At 40.4% G+C, this 27,999-nt stretch overlaps 1 protein-coding gene across 3 annotated transcripts in view; it reads right to left on the reverse strand.

Annotated features, from left to right (window-relative positions):
• cfap74 (cilia and flagella associated protein 74) overlaps window positions 1-27,668 on the reverse strand; it is a 51,973-nt gene extending 24,305 nt beyond the window's left edge. The window contains exons 1-20 of one of the 3 annotated variants that reach the window (XM_034591099.1): window positions 27,603-27,668; window positions 27,404-27,467; window positions 26,956-27,102; window positions 26,004-26,102; window positions 25,797-25,901; window positions 25,288-25,461; window positions 24,955-25,065; window positions 23,836-23,938; window positions 22,930-23,087; window positions 22,535-22,739; window positions 22,272-22,424; window positions 19,985-20,143; window positions 19,664-19,782; window positions 9,504-9,570; window positions 8,969-9,058; window positions 8,417-8,602; window positions 8,092-8,206; window positions 6,394-6,500; window positions 4,886-5,008; window positions 4,657-4,778 (exon numbers count right to left, since the gene is read on the reverse strand). In XM_034591099.1, coding sequence (XP_034446990.1) covers window positions 4,657-4,778; window positions 4,886-5,008; window positions 6,394-6,500; window positions 8,092-8,206; window positions 8,417-8,602; window positions 8,969-9,058; window positions 9,504-9,570; window positions 19,664-19,782; window positions 19,985-20,143; window positions 22,272-22,424; window positions 22,535-22,739; window positions 22,930-23,087; window positions 23,836-23,938; window positions 24,955-25,065; window positions 25,288-25,461; window positions 25,797-25,901; window positions 26,004-26,102; window positions 26,956-27,102; window positions 27,404-27,467; window positions 27,603-27,612 — 2,417 coding nt within the window. In that variant the 5' untranslated portion in view covers window positions 27,613-27,668. Of the gene's footprint in view, window positions 1-4,656; window positions 4,779-4,885; window positions 5,009-6,393; window positions 6,501-8,091; window positions 8,207-8,416; window positions 8,603-8,968; window positions 9,059-9,503; window positions 9,571-19,663; window positions 19,783-19,984; window positions 20,144-22,271; window positions 22,428-22,534; window positions 22,740-22,929; window positions 23,088-23,835; window positions 23,939-24,954; window positions 25,066-25,287; window positions 25,462-25,796; window positions 25,902-26,003; window positions 26,103-26,955; window positions 27,103-27,403; window positions 27,468-27,602 lie in introns of all 3 variants that reach the window. The other 2 variants (XM_034591100.1, XM_034591098.1) reach the window with 2 other exon arrangements.
• Window positions 27,669-27,999: the final 331 nt, after the last annotated feature.

Genomic DNA, 27,999 nt, shown 5'->3' on the forward strand with positions numbered 1-27,999 from the left:
GCCCTTCTTCTCCTCGTGTTTCCTGTCTTGTACCTCTGTTGACTGCTAAAGGCAAAACGCCTACAGATAATCTTGTAAAAAAAAAAAAAGAGATACAAAAGTTCAAGGGTTCTATTTTTCAAACTATAGAAGAAGAAATGCACAAAACAGCTTGTTCTCAAGTGAGACTAATAATTTGACAAAGTCACTGTGTAGAGACTATATTAAGAATCATGCGAGTAACAAGGAGAATTAGCATGAACATCATCTTTTACTGTTTGTGTAACAGTCCTGAACAGCCGACACGTGTCAAAGCAACACTGATGACACTCATGTTGAGTCTGCATGCGGAGCTGAGTAAGTGAGTGCCTGGCCTGTGTTTGCCCACAGCTACAGCAGAGCCTCTGCCCTCTTTTGAAAGGGCCAGGTGGCTGCGCTTGCTTACTCTGCATGTATACTCCAAAGCCTCATGGGATACCAAGTCTTCGCAGCAAGGGTTCTAGGCAGCCGCCCCGACAATGCAGCATTGTCAGCTTCATACTAAAATGATTCATCTTGCTGGAAGAGCAGGGTTCTTTCTACTTTCTTATCATCTATATGTTTCTTTTCTTCAAGCCAAAGAACACGGGACACATGCTGGACTCAGACAAGGTGCAGTGGGGATATTAGAAATGCGGTAAACAGAGAAACCGAGAACAGACGGCTTTATGAAAATGCTCCGTCGTGTTTGTTTGTGGCGGTTTTGAGTTTGGGCAGGAACGCCGGACTCCCCAGCAGGTGCCAGTGGAGGTGGGTTGGAAATGAATAAATAAATAATAAAAACTGTTCCCAAAAAGAAAAGAAAATATCTGCCAACCGAGTTCAGAATCAGCCAATCACTGGCGCTCACGGGCTTAAGTCAGACACTGCACATTTTAGAGCCTCTTACGAATTCTTTCAGTTAGTGGGAGTGATAGTCAAATCACTGGCTCGCAGACAAGAGAGACATATTCAATAATGCGTGTGCTGCCCTCTTAAAAAACGAAGGAGGACTTGTGGGATAGGATCTGCTCATCCACTCAAAGGAAAAAGTGACAAACATGTGCAATGAAAGCCGCGGCTCTCTTATTGTTTCCCTGCCAAGTTATTTTGTGATGGAATTACTATCTTGGAGGTGGAGTGACATATTGCACGGTTTGCTGGTGCAAGCTTTAGCATTTTTTTTTTTTTTCCCAACGTCAAAGCTTCTGTTCACGCTGATGCTGTCATCGTCATGTTGTCACATGTGCTGCTTCGCCAGCGCACCAGATGGCAGTTGTCACATATACCCCACCCCCACGCATGCACACCCTCCCCCACATGATGTGACACAATGACTGGCTAGGTGGTGGACCACACGCCTGTAAATGTCCCCCCCACCCCGGCGTGTTCTTAACCTCCCGTGTGCCTCGTAATACATCACATCCATAATCATAAAGGATTTACTTTTGCTCTATATGCTATTGTATGGGCCAAAGAGGATTGTGGGGATGTGGGCTTATACTGCTTAGCCCCTCACATCATCCTCTCTTTAGGAATATTTATCAGCTAATACATCTCTCTTTTATTATGTTGGCACATTTGTTGAACATCTCAATACGTCACTTGGTTCCCTAGCGTACTGAGGCGGAGAGTTTTGTGCTGGCTGAAAACTAAGCTGGCTCTGTCAATTTTAAGGGATTTCCATGAGCCGTTTTTTCTGTGAAAATTGCTGCTTTGGCAGAGACTCAGTATGTTAGGGGAGTTTTAGTTTTGCATTCAGCAGATAAGCTGGCGTGCTAAGTCAGCAGTCCATGCTTTTCACACTCTTACTCCAAGGACGTTTTCCCTGCATGACAACAAACAAAATGGAAATATGACATGTACCACTCACTTCTGCAGGGGGTTTAAACAGCCTCTCAAATAATGACAGGATGAGATTTACTGTAGTTCATTGTAATAACTAATATAAACTACACTAATGCTGTAACGATGAAAGTGAAATAGTTCATTGTTAAGATTGTATTGCTTCTAATTCGTTAAATTTAAACAGTATGAAGATTTTATTGCTTTGACTTTTTAGATTGATTGTTACAGATTGTTATGTGAGTATAAAGACAGATGAAGAAGTGGCAATTCATATTAAATAGTCTATCATTAGCTTATATTGAACACTGTCTAATGCAGACCTGCTAGACAGGAGCATAATAGATCATGTTTAATTCCGTTTGTTGTGGATTTGTGTTCACTTATAGGAACTTGATAAATAATATAGATACAGTATGTGTCTAATAATTTCTGAAATCTCTCTCTGTCTGTTTGTGGTTCACTCGAGGTATGTGTAATGTTACAGGCCCAAGGCAGTGCAGTGTTGAATTTGGTGCGATTTGGACACGTTCAATTTGAATACAATTTGAATAAACAGGAGACCGGCGCTCTATAGCAGCAGCGGCGGCTGGCAGTCATCAATGTAAGTGACTTTACTGATCACGACAACAGTGATACACAACAAGTGATTCTCCAGTTCAGGGTTCCATATACTGAGTTGAGCTTCACTGAACTTTAAAGAGAACAGCTCTTTGTGCAGCAGTGGTGGTGCAGCTTCAGGGTTCTGTGGGCCGAGTCCAGCAGAACCCGGGCTTTACTTACTGCTGCTCAATTACTGCAGGTCGCTTTTACAGTTTCAGAAAGAAAACTGCAACCAGCATTACCACAGTCAGAGAGAACAGCCCATACCAAACAGACATGTTACTGGTACTGCAAGTTATGATAAAAGATATAATTACACAAGGTACAAACTAAGACAAAGAACATCTATGAATAACAATGATAAGTAAAGACGACTTTAAGTACTGTTGCTGTCATATATGCAGAACTCTGTCTGCTGGTATATTGGACTTTTCTTGAAGCAAAAGTTTACGTCTATTGATAAAACCATTATACAGCACTCTCAATACAAGCACTTTGTGAAGTTCATATTCGTGTTGTTTCTGACTTCTCCCTAGAGATGTATTAGTTCAAGACAGTCCACAGTAATTTTCATCTATCCCTCCTAATGAGCTTGGATTAATGAGTGCTGTTCCGCTTTGCCAAAGCAATTCATTTTATTTGGCATGTGCAGTCGTGACTTTCCAGACACTTCTCTTTTCCACATTATACATTTCTGTGACTGGAGGCTTCCACCAATTACACAGTCATCATTTGCCTTGTGTTGCCTTGACAAAACATATAAAAGTGGGGATTTTCATAATGACATTTTTAACTTGTTTGCGAAAAAACTCAACTTTCCAATGTAGCTGCATTTCCAATTGCACAATACATGAAAACGTTGCTTTGGCAGTTGATTTCCCCCATAGGTATAAAATATATGATAAATATGCACAGATTGTATACAAAATATTTTACCTGGAGACTTAGAACTTCAGAGAGGTCTGAATCGAAACTGTGGTGGGAACATTTTGATCTCATTTAAGTTAACTGCTCAGTAAAGGCTACAGCTGGTAAGGCTGAAGAGTACTGTGCTGTTTCCTTTGAGAAGAGACTGTATCTGTATCTCTGTGTGTGTGTGTGTGTGTGTGTGTGTGTGTGTGTGTGTGTGTGTGTGTGTGTGTGTGTGTGTGTGTGTGTGTGTGTGTGTGTGTGTGCGTGTGTTTGAGGACCATCTGCTCAAACTGTACATGAAAACACAGTTCACCCTGAACTGGCATAAACACTGAAACTGGTTTCAAAGAAGGTTTCCTACTGATTTCCTTGAGAGGAACATTTAAATGGTTATGTCTCGGAGAGTTTGTTTGGGTACAGCTGAGCTGAACATGAAAAATATCAAGTTTGCTTCGATACAGCCACTTGTAAAACTCTGTTTCTAGGTAACTAGGTAACTCACTAGGGGAATAGATCCCACTTTCTTTATGATTAACACTAAGTTACAGACCTTGTCCAAAAAATGTCCTAAAACTAACATTGAAACTAAGGGTCCAGTAAAATGAAGGGCTACCCTGAGGTCTAATGTTCCATGTCAACTGGCCTATAACATGCAAGATACTTAAAATTTGAAATTGCCAGTAATGCAGGCACATCCACTTGAAAAGAAGTGCAATACAATTACGTTTTTCACACATTGTTTTCTTCGTCCTCTTTCAAGCTGCAGGTGATTATTTAAAGTGACGCCAATGTGGTGATAGATGATCTGTTACTTTCCTTAATTTGGGTGTTTCATGTTCATGGACAAGACAAACGTGGAAACAGTTCAATGTAAAGAATAAAACAGCTGCAACCAACAGCTACTGTAAACTACTTTTACTGCATTAGAGGGGATGTATTTAGTGTATATTTAGTATTACAGAAAATGAGCTCACAATGTAGACAGTTAATGGTCTTTTAGCTTGTGTTTTCTGCAGCCTAATTTACTTCAAGCTTTTAAGACAAATGTATGTATTATTAAGTGAATTTCGTTATTAATAAATTGACCTCGAGGACTGTTAGTCAGTCACATAATCAGTGTATCCTCATTCTTTCATACTATAATGTGTTTTCATTGCAAACTGTGCAAGTCATATAAACACATTTTAAAATGCCACAATTCAGAAACTTAAAAAACATCATAGAGTCAGGATTAGTATGAGCTATATTTATATATATATATTTATAAAGATATCAGCCACCTGAGGCTTTGGATCCTACCTGCTGTGGACCGCGACAGTGTCTTGATAGAGGCGGTCGAACATGCAGATCTTCAGATCAACAGTGGGCCGAACCACCCATACAGGGATGCTGACTGCAGTCCCCCTCACATGGATAGGTATCTGTATCAACCAACATACGTATCATCAATCACAAATGATTTACATTAAATAACAATATTCACGGCTCCATTAACTGTCATGTGCAAGGTGATAAACAGGTGTCTTACTGGTTTGCTGGATTGGTTGGAGAACTTGATGTGGAAATCTAGTTTGGCCTCTCCTGGAACTGTTGGAGCGAAAACAACCTCTAGTTTGATGCTTTCAAAAGTTCCAATCTCCCCCTCTCTAACCTGAGGGCAGGCACAACACAGAGCAAGCAAACATTTGATTATTACATATTTTAACTTACAAAATATCTGTGAAAAATATTGTATTGTAATATATCAGAATGGTGGATGTATTGGTGATTGAATACATACAGGACAGAGTTAGTTTAACTTCATGACAAAAAAAAAATCTATGCACATAATGCTAAATTTACTCAGATATATAACTTCAAATGGAATGCCATCTAACTACAGTGAAAGGAAGTGTAGGTTATTCACCCTGCTACTTGGCATCGGGGGAAGTGAGAGGAATAATAAAAACCAAAAGAGAAGAGAAAGTCACGCAGCCACTAACTGAGTGAAACCACCATAGCTTGATGGATAATCCACCATTTAAGACACCAGCCTCCAACCACACAATGTGAAAGTATCAGTCAAAATGACAGTGTTCAAGCCATGGGCCTGCTGGCGCACGCAATACACACGGCCGTAACAAGCGCAGAGGGAGAGGCATTGCACCATTAGCCCCCCGCCAGAGAAGTAATGAACCCTGAACAACTCCAGAACTTCAGATGGGCCACAAGGCACACACAGCATCAGTGATAAAAACAGAGGGAGGCAGAGTCTTCAACAGACAGAGATAATTGTCTTATCAGAGACGGAGCAGGTGTCTCTCTGCGAATCCAGTTACACGGGGTCACATCCATTCATGGATCAATTCATTGATCGATGGTTCTGGTTTGAACTTGTCGGCCAGATGGGGCCTTTCCCGTGTCTGTGTGACTTTTCTCCAGTTATTGCAGCTTTATCCAACAGTCAATTGTTAATTGGAGAATGACCGTAGGCGTGAATGTGAGGATGAATGGTTGTTTGTCTCTGTGTGTCGGCCCTGTGATAGACTGGTGACCTGTCCAGGGTGTACCCCCGCCTCTTGCCCAATATCAGCTGGGATTGGCTCCAGTTCCCTTCGACCCTCACAGGATAAGCGGTGTAGAAAATGGATGAAATTAATAAGTTGAATTCCAACAGCACCCTATCCCACTTTATTTCATAGCATTTAATGGTGATCAAGAAATTCCGATCAGGAAGTGGTGAACCAACCAACTGACAAATCGACACAGTGACACAGCCATCCCTCGAGCCTAGCTGCTAGCACGGCTGCTTTGCACTCAACATTTTTTGTATGTCAACTCCACTGGCCTGATATAGGCTACAAGTGACTCATATGAGAATTTAACTCTAAAGGAAGCTCATAAACCAACTTTATTTTTACACCTAAAAGAGCCTTGCTATTATTTGTTATGAAATAAAGTTATTTACTAGCTTTAAACATACGAAACTCGCATTGATTACATCATTACAGCTGAAATCAACAGAGTGTTCACAGTATGACTTGTTACAATACTTACATTTCCTAGACTTATGTCACTGGTGTCTTCGTCTAGATTGAGTTCTGCATCAGTGGACACACACGCCTCAGGAAGAGCTTCCGGACCGACAGCTGAACCCTCTGACACTGACACACACACAATAAAAAACACACAGAACATCATAGGTCATTTCTACTGTTGATACGTTGTGCAGCCAACCTGCCATGAAGAGCTGCCAATTCACCAAATGCAACACAAAAACTCAACATGATGGTGGCACATGTGGGAGCTCTTAAGGCTTATCATAATCAGAAGTCTTTTCCTTGTGGCATTTTGAGCGCACACATCAAATTGTTTGTCAGTATGAGCAGATAACCCGTCAGAAACCTGACAGTTGGGTCAAGAGCTTTTATGAGCGAGAAGAAGAACATAACATTTATCGACAGATAATTGCATATATGTCAGCTAATGTAAGATTCAGTCCAAACAAATAACATCAGCAGACTGAAAATCTGGCCAAGAACACCATCTCTTAACGGCTGCAGATGAAAAATCCAGGCAGAGCCACTTCAACACAGTTTTTTTCCAAAGCTAGCAGAGCAGAAATAAAAGACTGAACGGCTTATCACAGCATCGGTGGAGGAAAGTGCTGAATACAGCGATGAAGACTTTAGATCTGAGGGAACATGAAGAGAAAAAGTCTCCTTGTCACCAGCTGTGAGAGCAAGGTGAACCCTCTGCTTTGTGTGTGTGTGTGTGTGTGTGTGTGTGTGTGTGTGTGTGTGTGTGTGTGTGTGTGTGTGTGTGTGTGTGTGTGTGTGTGTGTGTGTGTGTGTGTGTGTGCTTTTGCTTTCCCTCTTACAAGAACCAAATGTCCCAACAACTCTAGAAAGATGAGAAAAATCTGATACATGAGAAGATTTTTTTCAGTCCTCACTTGGACTGTTTATAAATAATGTTCAAATACATTTAATCTGCAGCCACAGCAGTACTTTGAGTTTCATGCAAATGTCAACATGTTAAGATGGTCACAATGAAAATGATAAATAAAAAAAAACGACTTTTGACCTGATGACACTAAATGACGTTTACTTTGGTGAAGACAAAGTTACGGGATCGCCAAATATAAAGAGATGGATCATGATGGGAACATGAATATCTGGACCACATTTCATGACAATCCATTCAATAGTTGTTGAGACATTTCACTTAAAACCCCACACCAACCTCCCAGTGTTCCTCTAGGAAAAGTCAGAGGATCACCAAGGTCAACAGGATTCATCATCTGGGAACCATGAATGTGTACAAGCGTTCATGGCAATCTATACAAAAGTTGCTGAGATGTATCTTAGTCAACTTTAGTGGTGAATGGGTCTTTCATTTTCATCCATAGACCTCTGCTGCTTGCATAGCTAGAAAAACTGCAAAATGTTCCCGAGAAGTGCAACTATTCCTCCAAAATAAATTGGTGAACAATATTAGTTTAGTCATATTGTGGATATTTTTAGACTTGGACCCTTTGCCCTTACTGTGACATTTGTCCATGGTTGTAATGTTTTGCAAGCAGGTACAAATGCCCAGTAGGATAAACAGAGTAGACTGTACCAAATTTGTCAGTACTAGATACATTCAGAGGGGTTGGATCTTTAAGATGTAAGTGCAGGTTCAGGTCCATGCAGAACTCTAGTTCAGGTACAAACTGGTGTTAGATAATGTTTTGTTAGATATGTATAATACCTTCACCTGGCTTCTCTTGCTGTGCTGCCTCACAGAGCTTCTGTCTCTCTTGCTTTGTTCGGATTTCTCCGGAGCTCTTTTGACTGCCACATGTTGTGTTTTGACTGCTTGTCTCCTGTCAGCCAACAACACAGCACATTATTTATAATTCACCCATGACGGTTTATTTAAGATGACTCTCTTTCGACGTGGCAATGTGAATTGTCTGTAGTCATTCTGTGTGGTGGGAATTCTCTCACTTTAAATTCCCTGATCTACTAATGAAATTTACTCCATGAGTTCATCGAAGAACAGAAACTGTTGTGATCCCAATAGACATTCTGACCTGGCATGTGTGGGCGGAGACCGGAGATGGCATCTGGACATGGTGAGATTCTGGACTGGGCCATGTGGTGGTGTCCAGGCTGAAGAGGGTGGCCAGAGCTCCCTTGTTGGACAAGGTGATAGTCCGTGAAATAGTCTGGCCCACCACGTGTGAACCGAAGTCAACTAACTGACTGTCAACCTCCAGCTAGAGAAAGAATATATTCATGTAATTAATCAGTAATCATGATAATAATTATGATAAATAGTGATAAGATGGCAGTTACACAGAATACAATTAAACAGACAGTCAGAGTAATAGAGCATAATCCTCATTCCTATTATTAATGCATTGTTAGCAACCTTAAAATCAAACTATACAGGCGGCTGGCCAAAAGAGTCATGTGACAAAACATTAACATGCATAAATATACAGATAGAAAGAACAATTCCTTTTCGAAGCACAAGAATGATTTGAGAAAATAGCAGGGCATGAAAATTACCCTGATAGTCATATGTCACGTTCAGTAATTTCCTCTAATTGTCTGTAGGTTGGCTACAGCACACGACTCACTTCACATTTCTTTATGGTGCACCTGACAGGCACAGAGAAGGGACCCGCTGCCGAGGAAAAATGGAGGTCTCCTTCCAGGTCCTCGTTGATCTGCAGGGATCAGATAATGGAACAATGGTTCGCTTCATAACAGCAGTGGCTACCTGACATTTAGTTCAGAATAAAGGTCGGATTTTAGATTAAACGTCAGACATTTGATCCTTAAACAAACGAGTGGAATGGCAGTGGGCAGAGAGTTGTGAAATGTGTGGCTAATAATAAAAGGTAAGCTGTCTGCACAAATCTATGGTTCATATGGAAGTTCATTCCCTCGAAGAATACCACAGAGGACATTTTGCACAAGGACACATAGACGTTAGGTAGTTAGATTTGATTATAATCACTTGTCCTATTTGTTATATAACCCTGTCTACACTCAGCTTTGACAAAATGCTGATATACAGATACATATTGCACATTCTGTAAGCTCGAAAGGCACTGAAGGAAAAATGACAGCTATGAGCATGTTGTGTACTGTGGTGATCATGTGACTAACCATAGGTTGGAAAACAGCCTGCATGTCACAGGACATCCCGACAGATAGAGAACCTGGAGGCTTGTAGCTGAAACACAAATCACAGGGAGTTATGATTACTACTGCAGTGCCGGTTCTAAACCAGCTTGTTAAAAATGAGCTCTTCTCTTGTTCTGTGTCAATGCTCCAGAGCTATACTTCAGGATTGTCATTAGTGAGACCTCTCACAGTTCTACAATATACTGTCACTTTCTACACTGTGTGCTGGACGTTGTGTGCAGAGCTTTTTGTGAACAATCGATGGTGCAGAGTGAAGATAGAAAACGTAATGTTCTTCACTTGGTTTAAATGTAATGAAGATTTCATTTTCAAAGTTTTTCATAAAATGAAAGTGATTTTGCTTCATTACTGTTCATGTATGTGGTTTTTATCCAAGTTTCAATGATTTCAATGATAACTGCTGTTATTTTTGATACATTGCATGTCGCTATTTCAAAGGTTTGTTAAGCACCTGACACAATCTTCGGACCCAACTTCACAACTTTTCAAAATAAAAGCTCTCAAATTCAGCTCAATATAAAGGATTGCAACAATGAAATGAACATTGTACTTTAACTTTGAAGACAAATTGCTAAACAGGAAATGATTATATGTGTTGTTACCATGACAGAGATCAGTACCCATGAATGTCTGTGTCAGTCTGATATGTTGAAATAAAAATAATGAAATTATCAAAATGATCTGGTGGCGATTTAGAACTGCAGTTTGAGCCAGTTGCCGACCACTGCAGTGGTTTATCTGAGGACGTAGAGGAAGAGATGTTCAACTGGGTGTGTCTCTGAAGGCATACTGCCCTGCCCCCACTGACAGCAACCGAGCGCTGTTTGTTCAAATTGTGAATATTGAACATATCAGTTTCCAATTGGCACCTCCTAGGGCAGTTTACAATACTGTGTGGAGCCGATTAGATGATCTGTTCACGAGATATCCCTTCCTTCCATACATACAGACAGACATTTGTGGAATTAGTTGGTTAATGGCAATTTGGATTTCAAACTGCTGCCCGGTTCTATGGCACAAAGACAAAAGTATCACTGCTCCGAGTAAAATATTAATAGACTGACTACGATGATTAACGGAATGTTAAATCAGCGAGTCTATGTAAGACCTCATGTGAACATTAACATTTTGATTATAGAGCATCTCAAACTGTACATGTCTCTGCAGCAGGAAATACGCTGCGTTCAAAAAAAGATCAAAATGCTTCAGTATGATGAATCTCCGGAGAGCAGGGTAGATAAAAGGTCAAACGTCAACTTGATGCTCAGGCACAGAAAACAAAGAAAAGAAAGAGCTGTTGTTCCACATGAAAACAATGCAGTGTGGAATAGAATGGTCTGGTGATATTTCACAGCCCTGGTCTTATTATATCGCACTGCATATCCAACCAGAATCCTAGAGTTTATTTCCAGACGAGAAAGAGAAACATGAGGACTGTGAGCTAGATTTCAAAGCAACATGTGTATCTCCCAGCACATGTTGATTCCTCTCTTGATGCTGCCCCGAGGAGCTTGACAACTTGCCGCTCTTCCACAGACACAAGAAGAGGGTCGATAAATATGAATATGGCAGGCAGCCAGCCAGAGAAGCAGGGAGGATTCTAAAAATTCAATACATAAACAGAAAGAAATGCAGCCAGGGGCAGTCAGCAGGCAGGAGCAACACTTACAGCATACTGTAACTAGTTTTTTATTAGCTACAGTATTTTATCATTATTTTACAGTTCAATCATGCAGGAGCTGGTTTCCATGCTTAGATAATTAGATATCTTGTGAGTAAAGCTGACAATGTTTGGCCTGAGGGTGGCACAAGACAAAAGTTCAGTTTTACTTTTATCACTTTTTTTTCAGCTTCTTTAACTCAGTGAAGAAGAAGACTGGGATAACATGGTTTTCTCTCTCTGGCTGACGAGCTCCAGTCGGTAGCAAAAATGCCGACAACAAAAAAAAAAGCGGAAATTGACAGCGTGTCTCCATAGCAATGCCGGCTTTTCAATGTCAGTCAAATACTAAAATTGGAAACGTCTCCCCAAGAGGCCTGAAGCTGACACTGTTTACAGAGATGTGCCCAAAAAAAAACTATTTCACCCTGCTCTGAAAAACTAGAAAAAGATGCCAAAGAGCTGCAGTTTGATACGTTGTATTTTAGAGTTCAAACTTGTGTACAGCCCCAAAGCATCTGTTACCAACTCTTTTATAAATGAGCTGCAATTGTGTTTTCATGAACACAAAAAATGTTGAATAACAACTCTAAACAGAAAACTCTAAAACCATCCATCCATCAGTTATTTGCCTTTATCTGCTTTCTCAGTTTTAATCCTATGTAAAGTGCCTTTGAGCATTGTTAAGAGCCACGCAAAAAAATACAATAAAATGTATTCTTCTTCTTCTTCTTCGTTATTGTTATAGCAATTAATAAGTGTATGTTACTGTATGAATGTGTGCGTGAATGGGTGAATGTAACTTGTACTGTAAAATGCTTTGAGTGGTCAATTAATATAATTTTCACATTTCCACAGGTTTCCATTTCCAAATAAGGAAGCTGAGACATGACTCAGCTGTGTAAAGTGGAAATGAAGTCTTGGTTTTTGCAGCTAAGAGCCGCTAAGGCAAACCCCCCCACTATAACTTCATTTACATGACATAGATGATTAATGAAAAGATGTAGGGATCATCGGTCCAACAAGGTGAAGTTAGCAAAAAAAGATTAGCCGTAGCCCTTTCTGAAACATGGTTTGAATAACCACGATGAACCCAAAAGATCATATCATCAGATTCCTCATAGATTTCTCAGTATTTTCACACACTTTACACAAAAATTCTCTGACAAACAGTAAAACTACAACATAATAAATCTGTGCATACTCTTCCCAGTGCAACTTAATAAACACTCTGTACTGTTCTCAGCACAAGTGGGCAAAGGTGCATTGGGTTTGACTTTAGCCAGTAGTTTGAAGTTGGTCCAGCTGTGAGGTAAAGAATCTGGAGCAGTCTGGCTGAAGCTGCCATCCAGTTCACCACTGTGACCTGGAAGCGCATGAAAGTGTTTGAATAAATCTGTTGATAATTATAAATGTCATGTTGTGCTTTTAATTGTATTTCTGGCTAATCCCCTTCCTTATTGGTGTCATTCGTCTTTCCCAGCGACTAGACAGGTGGTCTAAAAAGGCGTGAAGAAAATAGAACAGTTCACTTGGGATTAAACGCTGAGTGAGGCAGTGTTTGAAAAAGCCTGCTACAGCAGCCCTACATAAAAAGCTGCAAATGAGGCCATTCTGTACATCATGTCCATTGCAGTACACTGCAGCAGTGACTGGGCCGTGTGTTCTGTTTTGCATTCTGGATGCTCCCCATTGGCTTCTCCTAAAGTCAATCAATAAGCATCTTAAGTCTGTTACTCAGTTCAACTGAGCTTAAACACCCTCACACTCCCGAGAGCAATGCACAGTGAAGCATCACAACTCTGACAATCAGTGCGAACATTACTTGTATTATCTCGCTGTTGTAGTTATTTCACAAAATTGAAAACTTGTTCTTTTAACATATGATGGCTACAACAAAATGTAGATTTCTGTTTTTCAGTTTAAGGAACCATTTGAAAGCCAAGTCTAAGACGTTAATAACGGCAGCTTTATTGGATGCAAATCTTTGGTTTGGTTGTTTGGGCAGGTGAGAATGATCATATTGAATTCACCAAAAACCACAACGAAACCAAAATAAGACACTCATAGACACCAGGTCCCTAAATGTGCCTGATCTGTTTTCATCAAGGTCCATGAAAATGTTGAAAATGTCTCGCAATTTATAAGAAATTGGAAAAAAAATCCTACATCCACAAAAAACATTGAGTGGGTTCTTCCCTGAAGCATATCGTATCCTTCCACCAGGTCTAATGGAAATTAGATGGTTGTGTGTAAAAATCTTACTTACAAACAAACGGACCAACAAACAAATGGATGAGGGCTTTCGGCAGTTTTGACTGGTAGAGCATTTGACAGACTACCAGAGAAGATGAATAATACAAGCTCAGTTAAGTGCACCATGGTTTTCTGGTGTCAGACACAGAAACACATTTTACTTTGACAGATTTTAAGCTCTTAAGAAAATGGAAATGCCTTTACCAGTGGTCTTTAGCTGTCTGATTGCAGCAGGATCATACTACTTGTACGGCTGTCATTTCTATTTCACAGTCACAAAGTCAAACTTCGAAGATGGTTCAAAGCAAGATGAAATTGGAGGTGGCATACAGACTGAAAATGGGATAGCATGCAGTGTAGAATGTAGCAAGCACAGGAAGCTCGAGTGCAATGTCAATTCCAGAGACATATTTCCGTTTGTGGGATTATAACAGTTGTCATTGCTTACTCTCAACAATTGATTTGTGTTCATAAACATTTGTCATTTATGGTTTTGCATGAACTTTCTTGGCAACTGTTAAATAGATTACAGTAAAATATGGTGCAGACATTAATTTTCCCCACAGGATGAATTGTAATTACCTTGGACATTCCCTGACTAATCATGAAGAGCCATCATCAAGTCACTAAACTCTGGCATGTGAGCAGACTGTGATAACACTGTATTAGCACACTTGCATTAGCATTTTGTTCAACAGTAAGCAGTAAGAACAGGCCTTAGTCCAGCCTCACAGAGCTGCTAGTAAGGCATAGACCCTTTGTCTCGTAGGGTTCTGTCCCAGGCTATGGAGCGCCTGCTAATCAGTGTCTCCATTAACTCATGGTGACAGAAACCACAAAATAAAGAAAACCTGGAAATAGGAAATATAATAATTATATTTCCTATTTCCAGGTTTTCCCTTTGGGTTTATAATTATTTTCTCAAAAGAAAAGACAGGACATGCAATTTACAAAGCAGATGTGTTTTGTGGGGGTTTCCATCTTGCTTCATGGTAGCACAGGTACCAACTATGGTTATGAAATATCTAGTGCAGGAAAACTGGCACATGCTCCTACTATTGTCGAGCTGCTCATTAACAGGTGATAAATCAACTTTCTGCCAATGTGCACGTTCTTTCTGAATATCGGGGCTCATATTTGAATACGTATGTGTGGATTTCAGCTTTAGGTGGGTTTTGCATTAATCTGCTTCAGGTTGGGTCCCAAGGTCATGGAGACCTTTACAACTGTAAGCTGTAGCATGAACATCCAAATGAATTTCATTCAAAGACTTGAGGGTTCCTTTTGTATTTGAAGGCCCCTTAAACAGCTTTGTCATTAATTAACTCTTAACTGAAAAGATGTGTAAAAACGTATCCAGATAAACAGCTCCTATTGCCTTTGAGTCCCTCTGGCAACTAAAATGTATTCAAATAGTCCTTTATTCCACGTCTTATGACCCATTTGGATGTTTTTTTATTGATTTATGTTTGAGTTAGGGTTAGGGTTAGGTGTTAGGTGTGGAGCAAAGTGGTAGGTAAAGACTGACACTCCACACGGGACGTGGGGTCAACTCCCTTTTTCCAGGACAATTCGACACACCTGGTGGCAGCCCACACCAGAGAGGAGCACAACAGCAGCTGACGGCACGTGGTGACCCAACAGACCTCCAGTCAAGACATGTATCTAGAGACAGTATCCCAGAGCACGGACCCTTTTCCACTTCACTACCTCGTAATGCACGGGGACACTTCCCCATCACTTCTGAACTGAAACCATATGACAGCAACTGAGCTGTTTGAGCTCGGAGCCTGGTGTGGCTGGAAGGGACACCCAACAGACTGCGTCGTGGTTCACGGGCCTCTGGTGGAAGACATCGGGAAGTTCGGCTGAAAAGCGTGAGTAATCCGTAAAGTAAACTGCATACACAGCAGTGACTGAATTAAATGTTATCGGGTGAACGTGAAGGAGCTTGGGATGTGAATAGGTCTAGCTTTTAATAGTAACGGGCCAATTCAATTCATCTCGTAACACAAGTGTCATAGGTATTCTTAACTCCATAAAGTGACATCCGATCCCTAGATAGGCAAGGACAAGACCTCATTTTGTGTGGAATACAATCTTGTGTACATGCCTGTTTGACTAATTGCCCGTTATTGTTTTTATGTTCTATTCTATTGGACAGGTTGCAAAAGCAAACACTGCATCTTATCCTTGCTCCATTTTGGACCAACTTAATTTTTTTTAATGTGATTGCCCACTCAGATTTTTTCGACTACCACCATTTCTACTACAGTCTTAGGCTTTACCTTGCAGCTCATCTCAGGAACATACAGACCACAGAGTGGTATCTTCCTGTCATGAGCAATATAATGTGAGGAAGTGATACTAAAAGCACAGCTTCTATATGGCTTTTCACCAAGTCTGGCGAGCCTAGGCTGTTGTGGTTTTTGTCCCAGTAGTGAAAAGATACAGCAGAGCCCATTCTGGCACATAAGCGCCTACGCTGGGGAGGGGTAGCAGGATGGGAAACCATTTTTAGAAACTCAGGGGGCGTACAGGGAACCATGGGTTGTTGTGAATAAGCCCAGTGTGTTTCTGGTTCACGTATCTCTCTCCTGCTGTGTTTGATGTTTAATGTTTTTAGCTGGGTGAGCCGTGGAGGCTTTGGTCACGACTGATCTCAATATTGTAGGTTTTAACGTGTGAATAACCAGCAGGTTTTACACACGCCAGACACTGAGTCGTAAAAGGAGAGTGTGTGGATGGTACAGTGGCAGAAACAGGTGAGTCTGTCAGCATGTGTAAAGCATAAATAACTTCTGCATTTTGATGTATCCTCTCACCAAATGAGATTATTCCTACACTGCTTTGCCAATGATGCTGTTGCAATTATAGTTACATTGTTTACACTTTGCAGTAATACTGTGTAACTAATATATTTAATTTAAAGTATCTTTATTTCTTTTCTAATATTTATAGGTAGAAGAGGACCTGTTTCCTCTGTAGATAGGCTCATTCTAAGCTAATGAAAACGTGATTTGTAGTTTCAGGTGATTAAACATCAATGAAAACATAATTATAAATATTATATTACATTTCTGCCAATAGTTCCTCCTAACTCCTACACTGATTCTTTAAAGACAGTAAAAAGGGGCTCAGCTGCAGGGAACTCGGTGCTTCCACAGGGGGCTTTAATCATCTTTACATAAAACTCTGGCCACTGGTGGCAGCACAGAGCACACTGCTACTATGCAGGTCTCAAGTTGTGCATGAGAAAGAAACCCTGCACCATCTTTGATATGACATGATTTCTTCTGATTGAAGGTAGGGTTGGTAAGTTGTTTCCAAAATACTTTTTATTTTATTTGTTGAAATCCTCTTCACGTTCCGGTAGCCATTAATAAATAAAGTTGTCTGAAAAAAAGGCATCTTCAGCCGGAGACACATACATCGCTGAAGCAGAGACGTTAGTCAAGTTAGTGAGCGAGTCAGTTTTGCAGGCAGTGCCCCGTTCATGTGGGCGTGGCTTTGACGATAGGGCTGATGGGAGGTGCTGGGATGTAACGGTTGCATTTTTTAAGTGTAGTGTCCTTTTGCTTTTTTCCCCAGGATTACCAACCCTAGCTTTAAATGGTAAACAACTCTCCTTGTTGTCATGTTGATTGTTTTTTTTGCAATAGATGTTATATTTCCCCACATTATTAGTCATAAAAGCAATCGCCAACCATATGCTGAGTTCAGATTTACAACAGTCTTCCCATAGGAAATATTATGAGAAACTAAAATGTCCAAGTTTTTAGAGACAACCATTTAACAGCATGATTAATAGTGTCAGGACTGGCCAGCATGAAGCACTGATCATACCAGACCATGTACCAGCAGAACTACACTGCACAGAGAAAGTGTGTGTTTTCTAGGTTCGGAATTGACCTTTTCATTTGTGTGAAATGGATGGTGCTTTTAACTTTTTAGTATTATCTTTTTATTGTTATTATAATTTATCATCTTTTCCTTGCAACATCCACCATCAGGTTGCTTTAAAAAAAACTGGGGATCCACGGACAAGCCCTTGGCCAGACCATAAAAGAAATATCACACATTGCAGAACGCTGCAGCCAATGGCTCTGGATCAGGAGGAAAGATCCCAACAATCTTGTCCTACATTCTAAAATGGGACAGTGTTTAGTTTAAAAAGGGTAATGATGTCTGATCTACTGAGCGGGCCACATGCCTTTCATAGTACTGCCATACGAGCCAGTAGCCAGTCAGATTTACCTCAGCGTACTCTCAAGTTCGGCCTGTATCATTGATTACAAAGCCAAAACACTTGATGAGGCTAAGGTGCACAACTGAAGTTATGTCCCTAACAGCCGCTGGTGGCCACTAAAACCTGCTAACATCTACTGGTAGTTGGTAACTTAAACTGTGCAGAAGACCTTCAAATGTACAAGGGATATTCACCATCTTGTCCTATATTCTAAAAGTTATACAGCTGCACTGTAAATATCCTATCCTCCATATTTGTGGCAGTGAATAATGAGTCGAGGGAAAACAGGTGCAGCAGGAAACCAAATAACTTTCATGATGAAATAAGATTTTTTTCAACCTTGTACTAATCAATGTGGAAAAAGCAGGAAGCACCTGTTGTTGTTTATCTTCAGATTGATTTGATTAATACGGTTTTGAATTGAGTCTCGGAACAGTGTAACTACAGATAAAATACAGTATACATAATCTTGACTGGGCTGTGTTTCAGTGACATGAAAGGGAGATACAAGAGAGTGAGTGGGTATAATGCGCATGATACAGTATGTGTGCATTCACCCGTTTGGTACGGAAGTGCGTGTTTGCTACATGTGAGTTAAGAATAGTGGCTAGAAGGTGATATGTTCAGACAAGTGGTCGAGCACGAAGGCTCAAGAACAGCATCAGTATTTTCCCACTGCCCCTGCTGTAGCCTGGGAGACGGTTCCCTCAGTCAGGCAGAAAGAAGAGAGATGAAGAAACCACATCAAGTCATGGGGAAGCTGATGAGGAGGTGCCACACAGTGAGTGACCTGGAGAACAGTGCATCCCTGCTCGGCCTGTAGGCTGCTAGCAGGCTGAGAGTGAGGAGATGCAGCAGAGACTCGGTCTGACTCACAGAGACGAGTCTCAGAAGAGGAGAAGCAAGCGTGGTGATCTAAGCTGGCGTCCATATGTGGGAGGACAAGCTCTGCTTTCACATCCACTCCATCCGTCTTTTAAAATGACAATAAGTGGTTGTATTACATTCCTAAGTGTCGATACACAAGCGGACGTTTCCATGTGATAATTGAAGCGTGTGGCTTCATGGGAGCTTTAACATTTGTTGCGGTAAACATGTGTAGCTCAAGTGTTGTCACACCAGAAGAAGAATGTGCTATGTAAATATTTATGACCTATAGCTAGATAATCAAACACTACAATAAACAATGCGAGAAAATAATGTTGGGGATCAAAACCACCGACCTCAGGTTAGTGGACAGCCCGCCTCAGCCGCCCCACTATTGTTCGTTACCCTTTCAAAATGACTTTCTATTATCAAGCCCCTTCAGCAACTTTTTTTTCTCGTAGAAACACTTAGCGACAAATGCTAGCCACATCTTCGACAATCTTAAGCTACTTTCCATCTAAGAGTCACCGGTGTTGACCTGCGAGCAAGAGGCACAGCGTTCTCTGAGTTCATTCTGTTCCGGAGCCGCAGTTTGTGACCGAGACAGAGGCTGTGCACAGTGGGACAGACAAAAGCTGCTTTCATACATGCGCCGCAAACCTGAACTTTCCCTGATATTATGAGTATGTGTCAACACAAATGTTCAAATCAGTTGAACCAGACATCAAACTGACTTTACACAGCCAGTTCCCCAGTACAAAAGTCTGTATGGTGTCCAACTGAGTCGATGAGCAAACATCATGGAGGATTCATTTGTATTAGTGAGTTGCAACAATATGCTAATTAACACATTGCAGTTCCACAACAGTTTTCAAAGATGTTCTGAATTTCTCACATTGACCTTGCACTGTCCAGCCTTATACTCAGATTTGAACTAGTCTTGGTATTTATTAGATTAGTTTACTGTCAGTGGGGCATTAATGTAATAATAGACTGGAAATTCAAAAGTGACAGGGCCACTGACACTGCACCAAGGCAACAAGACGGTTTTATAGCAAACTGTTCACAGAGCCAATGTAAAAATCTTACTTGATAGAGATACAATCCTTCAGCTGAGCAGAGACCCCGACAAGCTTGCAGTGGTTCTTGATGTAGCTGGTGTTGGTCAGAACAAATTTCTTCTTGTACATTTTCCCCACTTCAAAGTCCTAAAAAAGACAATAAAAAATATTCTAAATCATTATGTTGCCTTTAAAATACACCAAACAAAGCTAAATAACCAAAACCTGACTGTTAACATAAATTTAAATGGAAAACTTGCACATAACACCTTCATCTATTGCATTAGAATTCCTCTGTTATAGTCTGAAGTCAGAAGTGTTGTTTTTAAAAAAGCCATTAGTGTGATACCTTGAAGAGGATGACCTCTGGTTTGCTGATGAATGAAGGCCCTTTCCACTTTTTTCCATGAACCTTTCCAGCAGGCACGTTGAGCTTTCCACTGGTCATTGCAGCTTCTTCCTGCTTCACTTCCGTTTGCACCAGTGCTGTCTTCTCATTGAGGAGTTTCTGTAACCACACAGTGGAGCAACGGCAAATAACAATCGTTATAATGAAACTGTCGAATTTCAGCAAAGTTCATGGCTCTTACATAAATACAGCACTAAAATGCCCGAAAATATTAAGGACACTCATGATCCTCTGAATAGCAAGGCTATTATGTGAGTAAGAACTGTGTGTAATATTCTATAACTGAAAGTAAATCTAAAAATTTACATAATGTTATTAAGCTGCTAGATAATGTAAGATCATAAATAATTCAACCTTAAATCATGTAATAAACCGAGGAGTCTTAGTTCACCGTTATATAGGAAGTAGGAGACCATTTTATTGCTTTACATGTGTATGAACATGTCGATTTATCTTTTACTTAAGTTAATTTTTTCCAATGTCACAGTCAATGACCGTATCCAAAACTAATATGTTATTTCAGTTTTATCAATGTCTTATCTCATCTGTATTAGATGGATAGATGGATAAATGTTAGCTGATAAGTAAAAATAATGACAAAGATTATACAGCACATATGTCACGCTTTCAGACAGTGTAGAATAAGAATGCAGAAACAGTTTTCCAAGATTAAATCTACTTAAGGAAATTGGCTACCTGTCAGTATCTACATGTGAAACTGTGTTTTTAAAGGTCCTATTTTACTTTTTATGGTTTTGGTCATTTTACCTCTGCTCTAATTTCCCCTGTGCTGTAGAGCACTTGAAGTGAATGAATCATCTTATTAGCTTTGCTACGTTGCCGTGCTCGTCTGGCCATTACTGTGTGGAGAAGTAGCCTTTTGATGAGAGCATCAGTACGATCTGTATGTTTGGAGGCGAGATCACTTCCACTCGACTTGTCACTCGCTCAGAGCTCTGAGCTGTAACACCGCCGCTCGCTCTCAGGCCTCAAAGGCCACCAGCACAATCCGAAGTGATGCCTGTCGCCTCACATTTCAAGGGTGTAGGGCCGGATGAGACAATAGAGCAGACTCACCTCAATGGCAGGGGGCTACAGACACTCCGGCCTCAATAGCCCTTCAGCAAGGCATGTGATTGATATGATAGTTAGAGAATAACAGTAGATCTGATCAAAACTTTTAACCTCCCCACACTTCTAGGGAAATATTTGAATTTTCTAGTCTACAGTTGTCCTCAGACTGAATTAGAAAATCTGTAATTGTTGCCTACAGGCACGGAGTGTATTGTTTGCTAACATGTTTGTATAAAGAGAAAAGATCAGTGTGATGCTTCTATTGTAACAAGAAAAATTGATCAATAGATGTTTTTAAGAATTTTACCAGATTCAAATAAAACATTTTGATATGTGTGTTAAAGGTAAGAAATTTCTGAAATAATAAAGATAGTTTTAATATGTTCTTGATTGGACATTTGAGGAACTGGAGCCAGGGAATATTTGACTTTTTTTTACTTGATTAAAGACTTAAAATATAGAAAATAGAACACTAAATTTATAACTACAGTTGTTGCCAGGGTTGATTGACTAACAATTTAATTGACTAGTTTCAGTATAAATCAGAGTCATTTGAAAGTGAAATTTGTCTAAATTCAAACATTGTTGGAACAACAGAAGAGCTAATATCTATGAATAGTACCAGTCCAAACACAATTCCCTCAGCACTGTGGTCTGATTGATGACCTGGCCGGGGTTTGGAAAGATTTGTGTTTCCTCTGTGACACATGGTGTCATGTTTTCACTTTCCACCTTCCAGCGATGAGCTTCACCGTGACCATGTAGATGATCAACCCCTCAAGATCCCATCCACCCTGCATGCATATGCCCCCACCACCCACTAGTAAGGCAGGAACATTTACATGATTCCTCAGGTAAATGTGTTTTCTACTCATACAACCTTGCACACTAATTTCCAATCAACCTGATTAAAAAGTGAACCAACCAGTTTTGACATTCACATAGACACTGCTAAATGTCAAATTAATACAAATATTGCCTTTCAGTGGAATTATTTATACATCATGTGTCAGATAGGAGATGTTTCTGCTAAAATATGCAATAAGCACAGCCATAAAGGAAATGATATGCCTGCAGTGAATGGGACAAGATTTATGAGGGTTTAATTTTAGCAACTTGCAGGGATTTGTGTGCGGCTGTTCTTTTATTGCACCTTGTACTTCTCGTCCCACAGCCCAGAACACTCAGGCTGAGCCAAGCTGTCAGCGAGACTCAGGTGGTCCACTTCCTGGCGCATGGTTTCCTCTGGGTCCTCATCATCAGAGGAAGCTGACGATGAGCTGCTGAGGCCACATGTCTCTCTCAACTGCTGGACAAATGCACAAAGATGTCTGGTCATAATTGTTCAGAATGCACTCAATATCTCTCCGGGCTTCACAAATGAAATGGCATCTTCAGATGTTAAGAACCACTCACAGCTGTGGCTCTCTCCTCTGTGGCTGGTGGGGGTCTGGGTTCCAGGTAGTTCCAGTCTCCTACCCTCCCCAGAGATGACAACTTGTCAGTGCTTGAGATATTAGGCAGTTTCGCCTGCTGCCTCGTTCTGCTCTTCACCAGCTGTTCCTTCTGGATGATTTTTTCGACAATCACCTTCTTTGACTTCTGTCTCTCTTCGAATTCCCTGAGAAGAGCAAATCAACAACACTGCATTTTACTGAAATGGGGTCATATATTCCACAGCGCAAAGCAAGAGAAAACACCCACACACTGCTGCATGGAGTGGGAGTGGAGGACATGCAAGTGGGAGAGGAGAGGCGAGGAGAGGAGAGGAGAGGAGAGGAGAGGAGATGAGAGGAGAGGAGATTACGCACTCTTGTTTTTGTTTTATCGTCTCTAGTTGTTTCTGTTGGTGCATATGCCTGAAACTGTTAATGCCTTGGAACTCCAGGGATTCTCGCAATTGTTTTTGTTGTTGTTCTTTCTCCTGGGCATTTGCTTTAGCTCTGCTTTGTTTGATCCGAAAGCTCTCCTAAAGAAACAACAGCAGAGTAATGAAAACACATCAGATTACCATATGCATTAAACTGATCATCTGAACGAGAAGAAAAGGATGTTACGAAAACAATAACATGCACAGGAGTACTGTCGATAATAGCATGCACAGTCCAGATCTGAATCTACCCATTGAAACACGAATACAAATGTTGTCAGAGGAGAATTTGAGGTACTTGAAATCAGTGTACACAGTTTGTGATGGCATGCTTTGGGAACGTACAGTGTATATCAGCAAACAAATGATGATACAGATGATACAGAAGTAGCTGACAATACCTATACTGACACTTCACCAGCACTATTAATACATATTAGTGATAATATCCAACTGAGATTAAAAATGTTTTAACATAACCTCTTATATGTTTACTAAGTGCTACTTATAATACCTATACTAATACTACTATGGATATCCTATACTTCAATAAGTTTTATACATACATGTGTGTATGGTTTTTTTATGCAGTCGGGTGCTTATTTTGCCTTTTTGGTGTCTTAGTATAAATCACGAGGTTAAATTGTATCACTGCATCTTTAAAGCTTTTTATGTAAATAATGTATCACTGTATAAATGTTGTGCTTAAAAGGTTATCCATGTAAGCACTTAAATGATCTTATATTGTACTATTCATATTGCAGCTACAGAAAAAGTGAATAATACATGGGACAACAGCCTGTGTATCATCATTACCGAATCAGTCTAGGTAGCTGCTGTTTCTTACTTGTGTGGCTGCTATGTTGGATTTCAGTGACTCGACAGCTTGTATCCTCTTCTCCTGTAACTGTCTGTTCTGTTCCTCCTTCTCTGCCTCCTCCTGATGCAGCCTGGACGAAACGGGGACAATCGCGAAGCATGCGAATGGTCAAATATACAAAATCTGCTATTTCTGCTTGAAACAAAAAATTCCAGAACCTGAACAATACAAAGATTAATCATAATAACTCACAGAGACCCACAGAGCTGTTACGTGATAAATATAACAAAGAAATACAAAAACTATCTTTTTAAACCATATAAGATTTCTGTTAAAACTGGATATATGTCTTCCTGTGATTGGCTGAAAGTTTTGGCTGTTACTAGGTAATGGCTTCTTTTACTTCTTTGAGCACAGAGATAATGTTAAACAAAGATAGTGTCCTAGTACATAAACAAACAACTATTCTCTTTTGCTTGTGGGCAGGTTGTCATGATCTAGGAGGATAATCAACTCAAAGCATTGGTTATTGAAAATTACACGTGCTGCGAGGGGGCAGAAAAAATTGATGCTTAGAATAAAAACTTCAGTGTTCAAGGTAATGAAGGATCACAACAGTCAGTGCACCAGTGTAGCTCACTCATGTACATTTTAATAGCTTTTGGACAACAATGGAGCTCAGGCATAGACAACAACTTGTTAGTGGGGTAAAAATAATTTGTTGTATTTTTGTCTTTTCATGGATTTCTGGCATTAAGAAAAAGAAAAATATATATATTTGCCATTCTTATCCTTGAAGATTCAGAGTGTGTACATTTTTGCTCAGTATTTTAGATTTCCAAAACGTTTGCTTCAAAAGGGCAAAACCTCATGTATATTGAAGGTTGTATGATTCCTACACAGATATAGGGATGTTTGTGAACTATAATGACAAATGAATCCCTGCATAGACCTGTTCACTTTCAGCTATAACGTTGCTGTGTGACTTTGAGCTCTTTCAAGTATTTTATCAGTCCTGCTCATAACATTTTGCCAGTAGTTGTACACATGATCAATTGGATGTGTCAAATCTCCAATGGGTGCTGTGTGATTCCTAATTCTCTTGTTCTAGTCTGAGTCCTGTTTATTGGCTTACGAGCTGATTACCTTTTAATGGTCTCTTTCAAGTACTTGGCTGTTATCTTGCAGTTCGCCTGGTGCTCTTCAATTTTCTTCTGACATTCACGCTCCTCTTTCTTCTTCATGATGACCTGTTTGCTATCAGAACACAATCACAGACACGTCATTTCGTTGCCCAAATAAAAAAAAAATTGTATGACTTAACAGGTGCATTATAAGTGGTTCCCCTAATCATATGTATTTTACCAACTTGTTTATATAGTGAGATCAATTACCAGTTGTCTAAACAGCATAAAAAAGCAGTACACAAAAAAAACAGATGTGTGTATATGAAGAAGGTTTTTGTTTTGTTTCCCCTACTCCTTGTGTTGCTGAATCTTGAGCTGAAGGTTCTGGGTTGCTTCTCTTTCCTGCCGCAGCCTTGTTGCTGCCTTCTGGACCTTAAGGTCCTGGAAGAGCAGCTCCTCCTCCTGCAGCTCCTGCCGGAGCGAAGAGAATCTGCTGAGCTCCACCTCCACCTCATTCAGCTCCCGTCTGAAGAGCCAGGACATAGGATGAGATAAAGTGTAGACAGAAGAGCAAGCAACAAATTCTGACCGGTGGTGTATATGTATTTGATCAGTCAGAAGAGAAGTAGACATGTGTTTTGAGAAATTAGCAAACTCAACAACAACAACAACTCCAAACTCAGGACAACACTGTAATGTGGATTCAACCTTTTGCCAGATGACTTTACATGTTTGTTTTCTGTGTCACTGTGTTTATGTAATGGTCCTATGAAATAGATAAATGAGGGGACTACTTTTTAATAATACTAATGCCCAGCAGAATAAGACCTTACTGTGAAACCATTTTTCTCTCTGACTCACTTTAGCTGCTTCAGCTCAGTGTTGATGCGGCCTTCCAGCTCCTCTTCACTCTGCAGCTTTTGACACAAATGCTTGTGCTGGGTTCGTAAACGAAACACTGCCACGCTACAGAATCAAAAAAAACAAGGAGTGGAGGGAAGAAACATCTCATATCCTGCATGGATATATAATAGAGGCCGGCCAATGTTTTGCCTATTTTAAACTCACCTGTTGTCTGCTGCTTTCTGTTGGTCTATCTCTTCCTCCAAAGTATCCCTCTGCTCCTCCAAACTTTTAACATTCTCACTACAGAGTTTCAGCTCTTCTCTGGAAAACAAACATAAGGTAAAAGAGAAAAAGTCTAAGTGTTTTCAAGGCTGTTAAAGTGTTCAGAGCATTAGGCTAATTGATTTCCTTGTGGCCATTGCAACAAACTGAGGGTAATTTTGTCGGCTAAAGCAATCTAATGAAGATTCGGTAAAAGCAGAGAGTGGACACATACACATGCACACACACACATCAACAGCTTTGAATTGCCCAGTGTTCTTTTTGCAGTCTAATGGTGTGAAACACAACAATCTGTGACTGGAGGGAAAACTGTCAAAGAAAATCATGGTACACTAAAAGCTGCCGACTGGTTAAAAGCCAGGTGTGCTTAGGTTCCATTAAACTCATGTTTGATCAGAGCGCAGTGCAGCTCGGAAATGACCTCTGATGCTTTGCACTAAAAGGAAAATGACAGCCATTTTTGTCGGGGACTGCATCACAGTTCATCGGCTGCTTAATGGCTCGACGTGCAGACAAATAAAGAGAGGGAAGAAAATTGTGGCGAGAGGACATTATTGGAAATGTTCTCTCTTCTGCTGAAATGATTTCCAGCAAATTGCTGAATCAATTGGTACAGAAATGATTGGCCCTGTAAAGACGGGCAAGAGAGGTAAGACCTGGGAGAGTGGAATAACACTGAAAGAAAAAGATATTTCCAGAAACTGAAAAGATTGGGAGAAAATGCATGTTTTTCCTGGCAATGCAACAAGCTGTGACAAAAAGACACCTGTGTTTCTTTGGTAGTCTTACAACTAAACAAATGCATAGTTTTCCATTACAAGTACAAGTGTCAGTCTATCTATGTTTAGGAGCTACTGTGGCTTTAGAAGTCTGCTGTGTGCCAGGTCCGGACCTGGTTTTCAGCACGCCATGCTCCTTCTGTCGGTGGAAAGAGTCCAGCTGGTCCAGGTTTCGCCTCAGCTTGAACATCCGTGCTGTCTCGTCATTACTCCTCTTCTGACCATAATCAGCCGCAGCCACAAGGTCACCATCGTCCTCTCTTTGGACAGATGCACAATGTTGTTTAGGAAAGGCTGCATATTTAAGTCCAACTTTGCATTTTGCACATAAATAGAATGATCCTACAATTATTCCTGAAAGTGTTTACTGGGATCTTGCCATGTAGAAAACATAAATTGAATATTTTGTATTTAAATATCGTTGTGAGAATCACAATGAGTTACAATGAATTGATGTTCTATGGAGGCTACGAACAAGGAGATGACATGGTTGATGCATAAACATGTACATGTCATTGTCGGAAAGAGAAATGATTCACAGAAAATCTAATAAATACTTACTCAGACAACTGTTCTAGCCAATCCAAATCAGGAGGAAGAGGAGGCTCCTGGTGTGAACCTTTATCTGAAATATATACCGACATTAAATAAGGATATTCCACTCTCTTTGAACTAAGCACATATGTTTATCAATAATAGTGAATTACAGAGAAGAATGTGTCTCCACAAGCATCGGGCTACAACAGGGACTGTCACTCACCTGACATCATGTGCAATAAGGGCAAGCTCAAATCGTGGCAGCGGTAGCTCGTAAGGCACTTCCGGTGTCAACAGAAACTGCCACTGATGTGTGAAGGCATTTAAACAGCGGCAGCTGCCTTTGTTGCGACACTATTTAGAGGCAGCTGTCTTTGTTGTCACACTGGCATCAAAAACTGGTTACATCACCTTGGCAGTCTTGACATGATTTGCCCAGAGACTCTTCTGTGGATCGGAAAGTACAACCGACTTACTCTTTGTAATATGAAACACTATAGGCTTACACCATGAAATTGTCTCTAACGCAGATAAATGGAAACTAACAATACATTCAAAAAACTGATTTGCAAATCTGCAGAAAAAGACCAGATACTGAATCAGATAAATGCACAATAGGC

The sequence above is a fragment of the Hippoglossus hippoglossus genome, chromosome 7, assembly GCF_009819705.1.
Source record: "Hippoglossus hippoglossus isolate fHipHip1 chromosome 7, fHipHip1.pri, whole genome shotgun sequence".
NCBI lineage: Eukaryota > Metazoa > Chordata > Actinopteri > Pleuronectiformes > Pleuronectidae > Hippoglossus > Hippoglossus hippoglossus.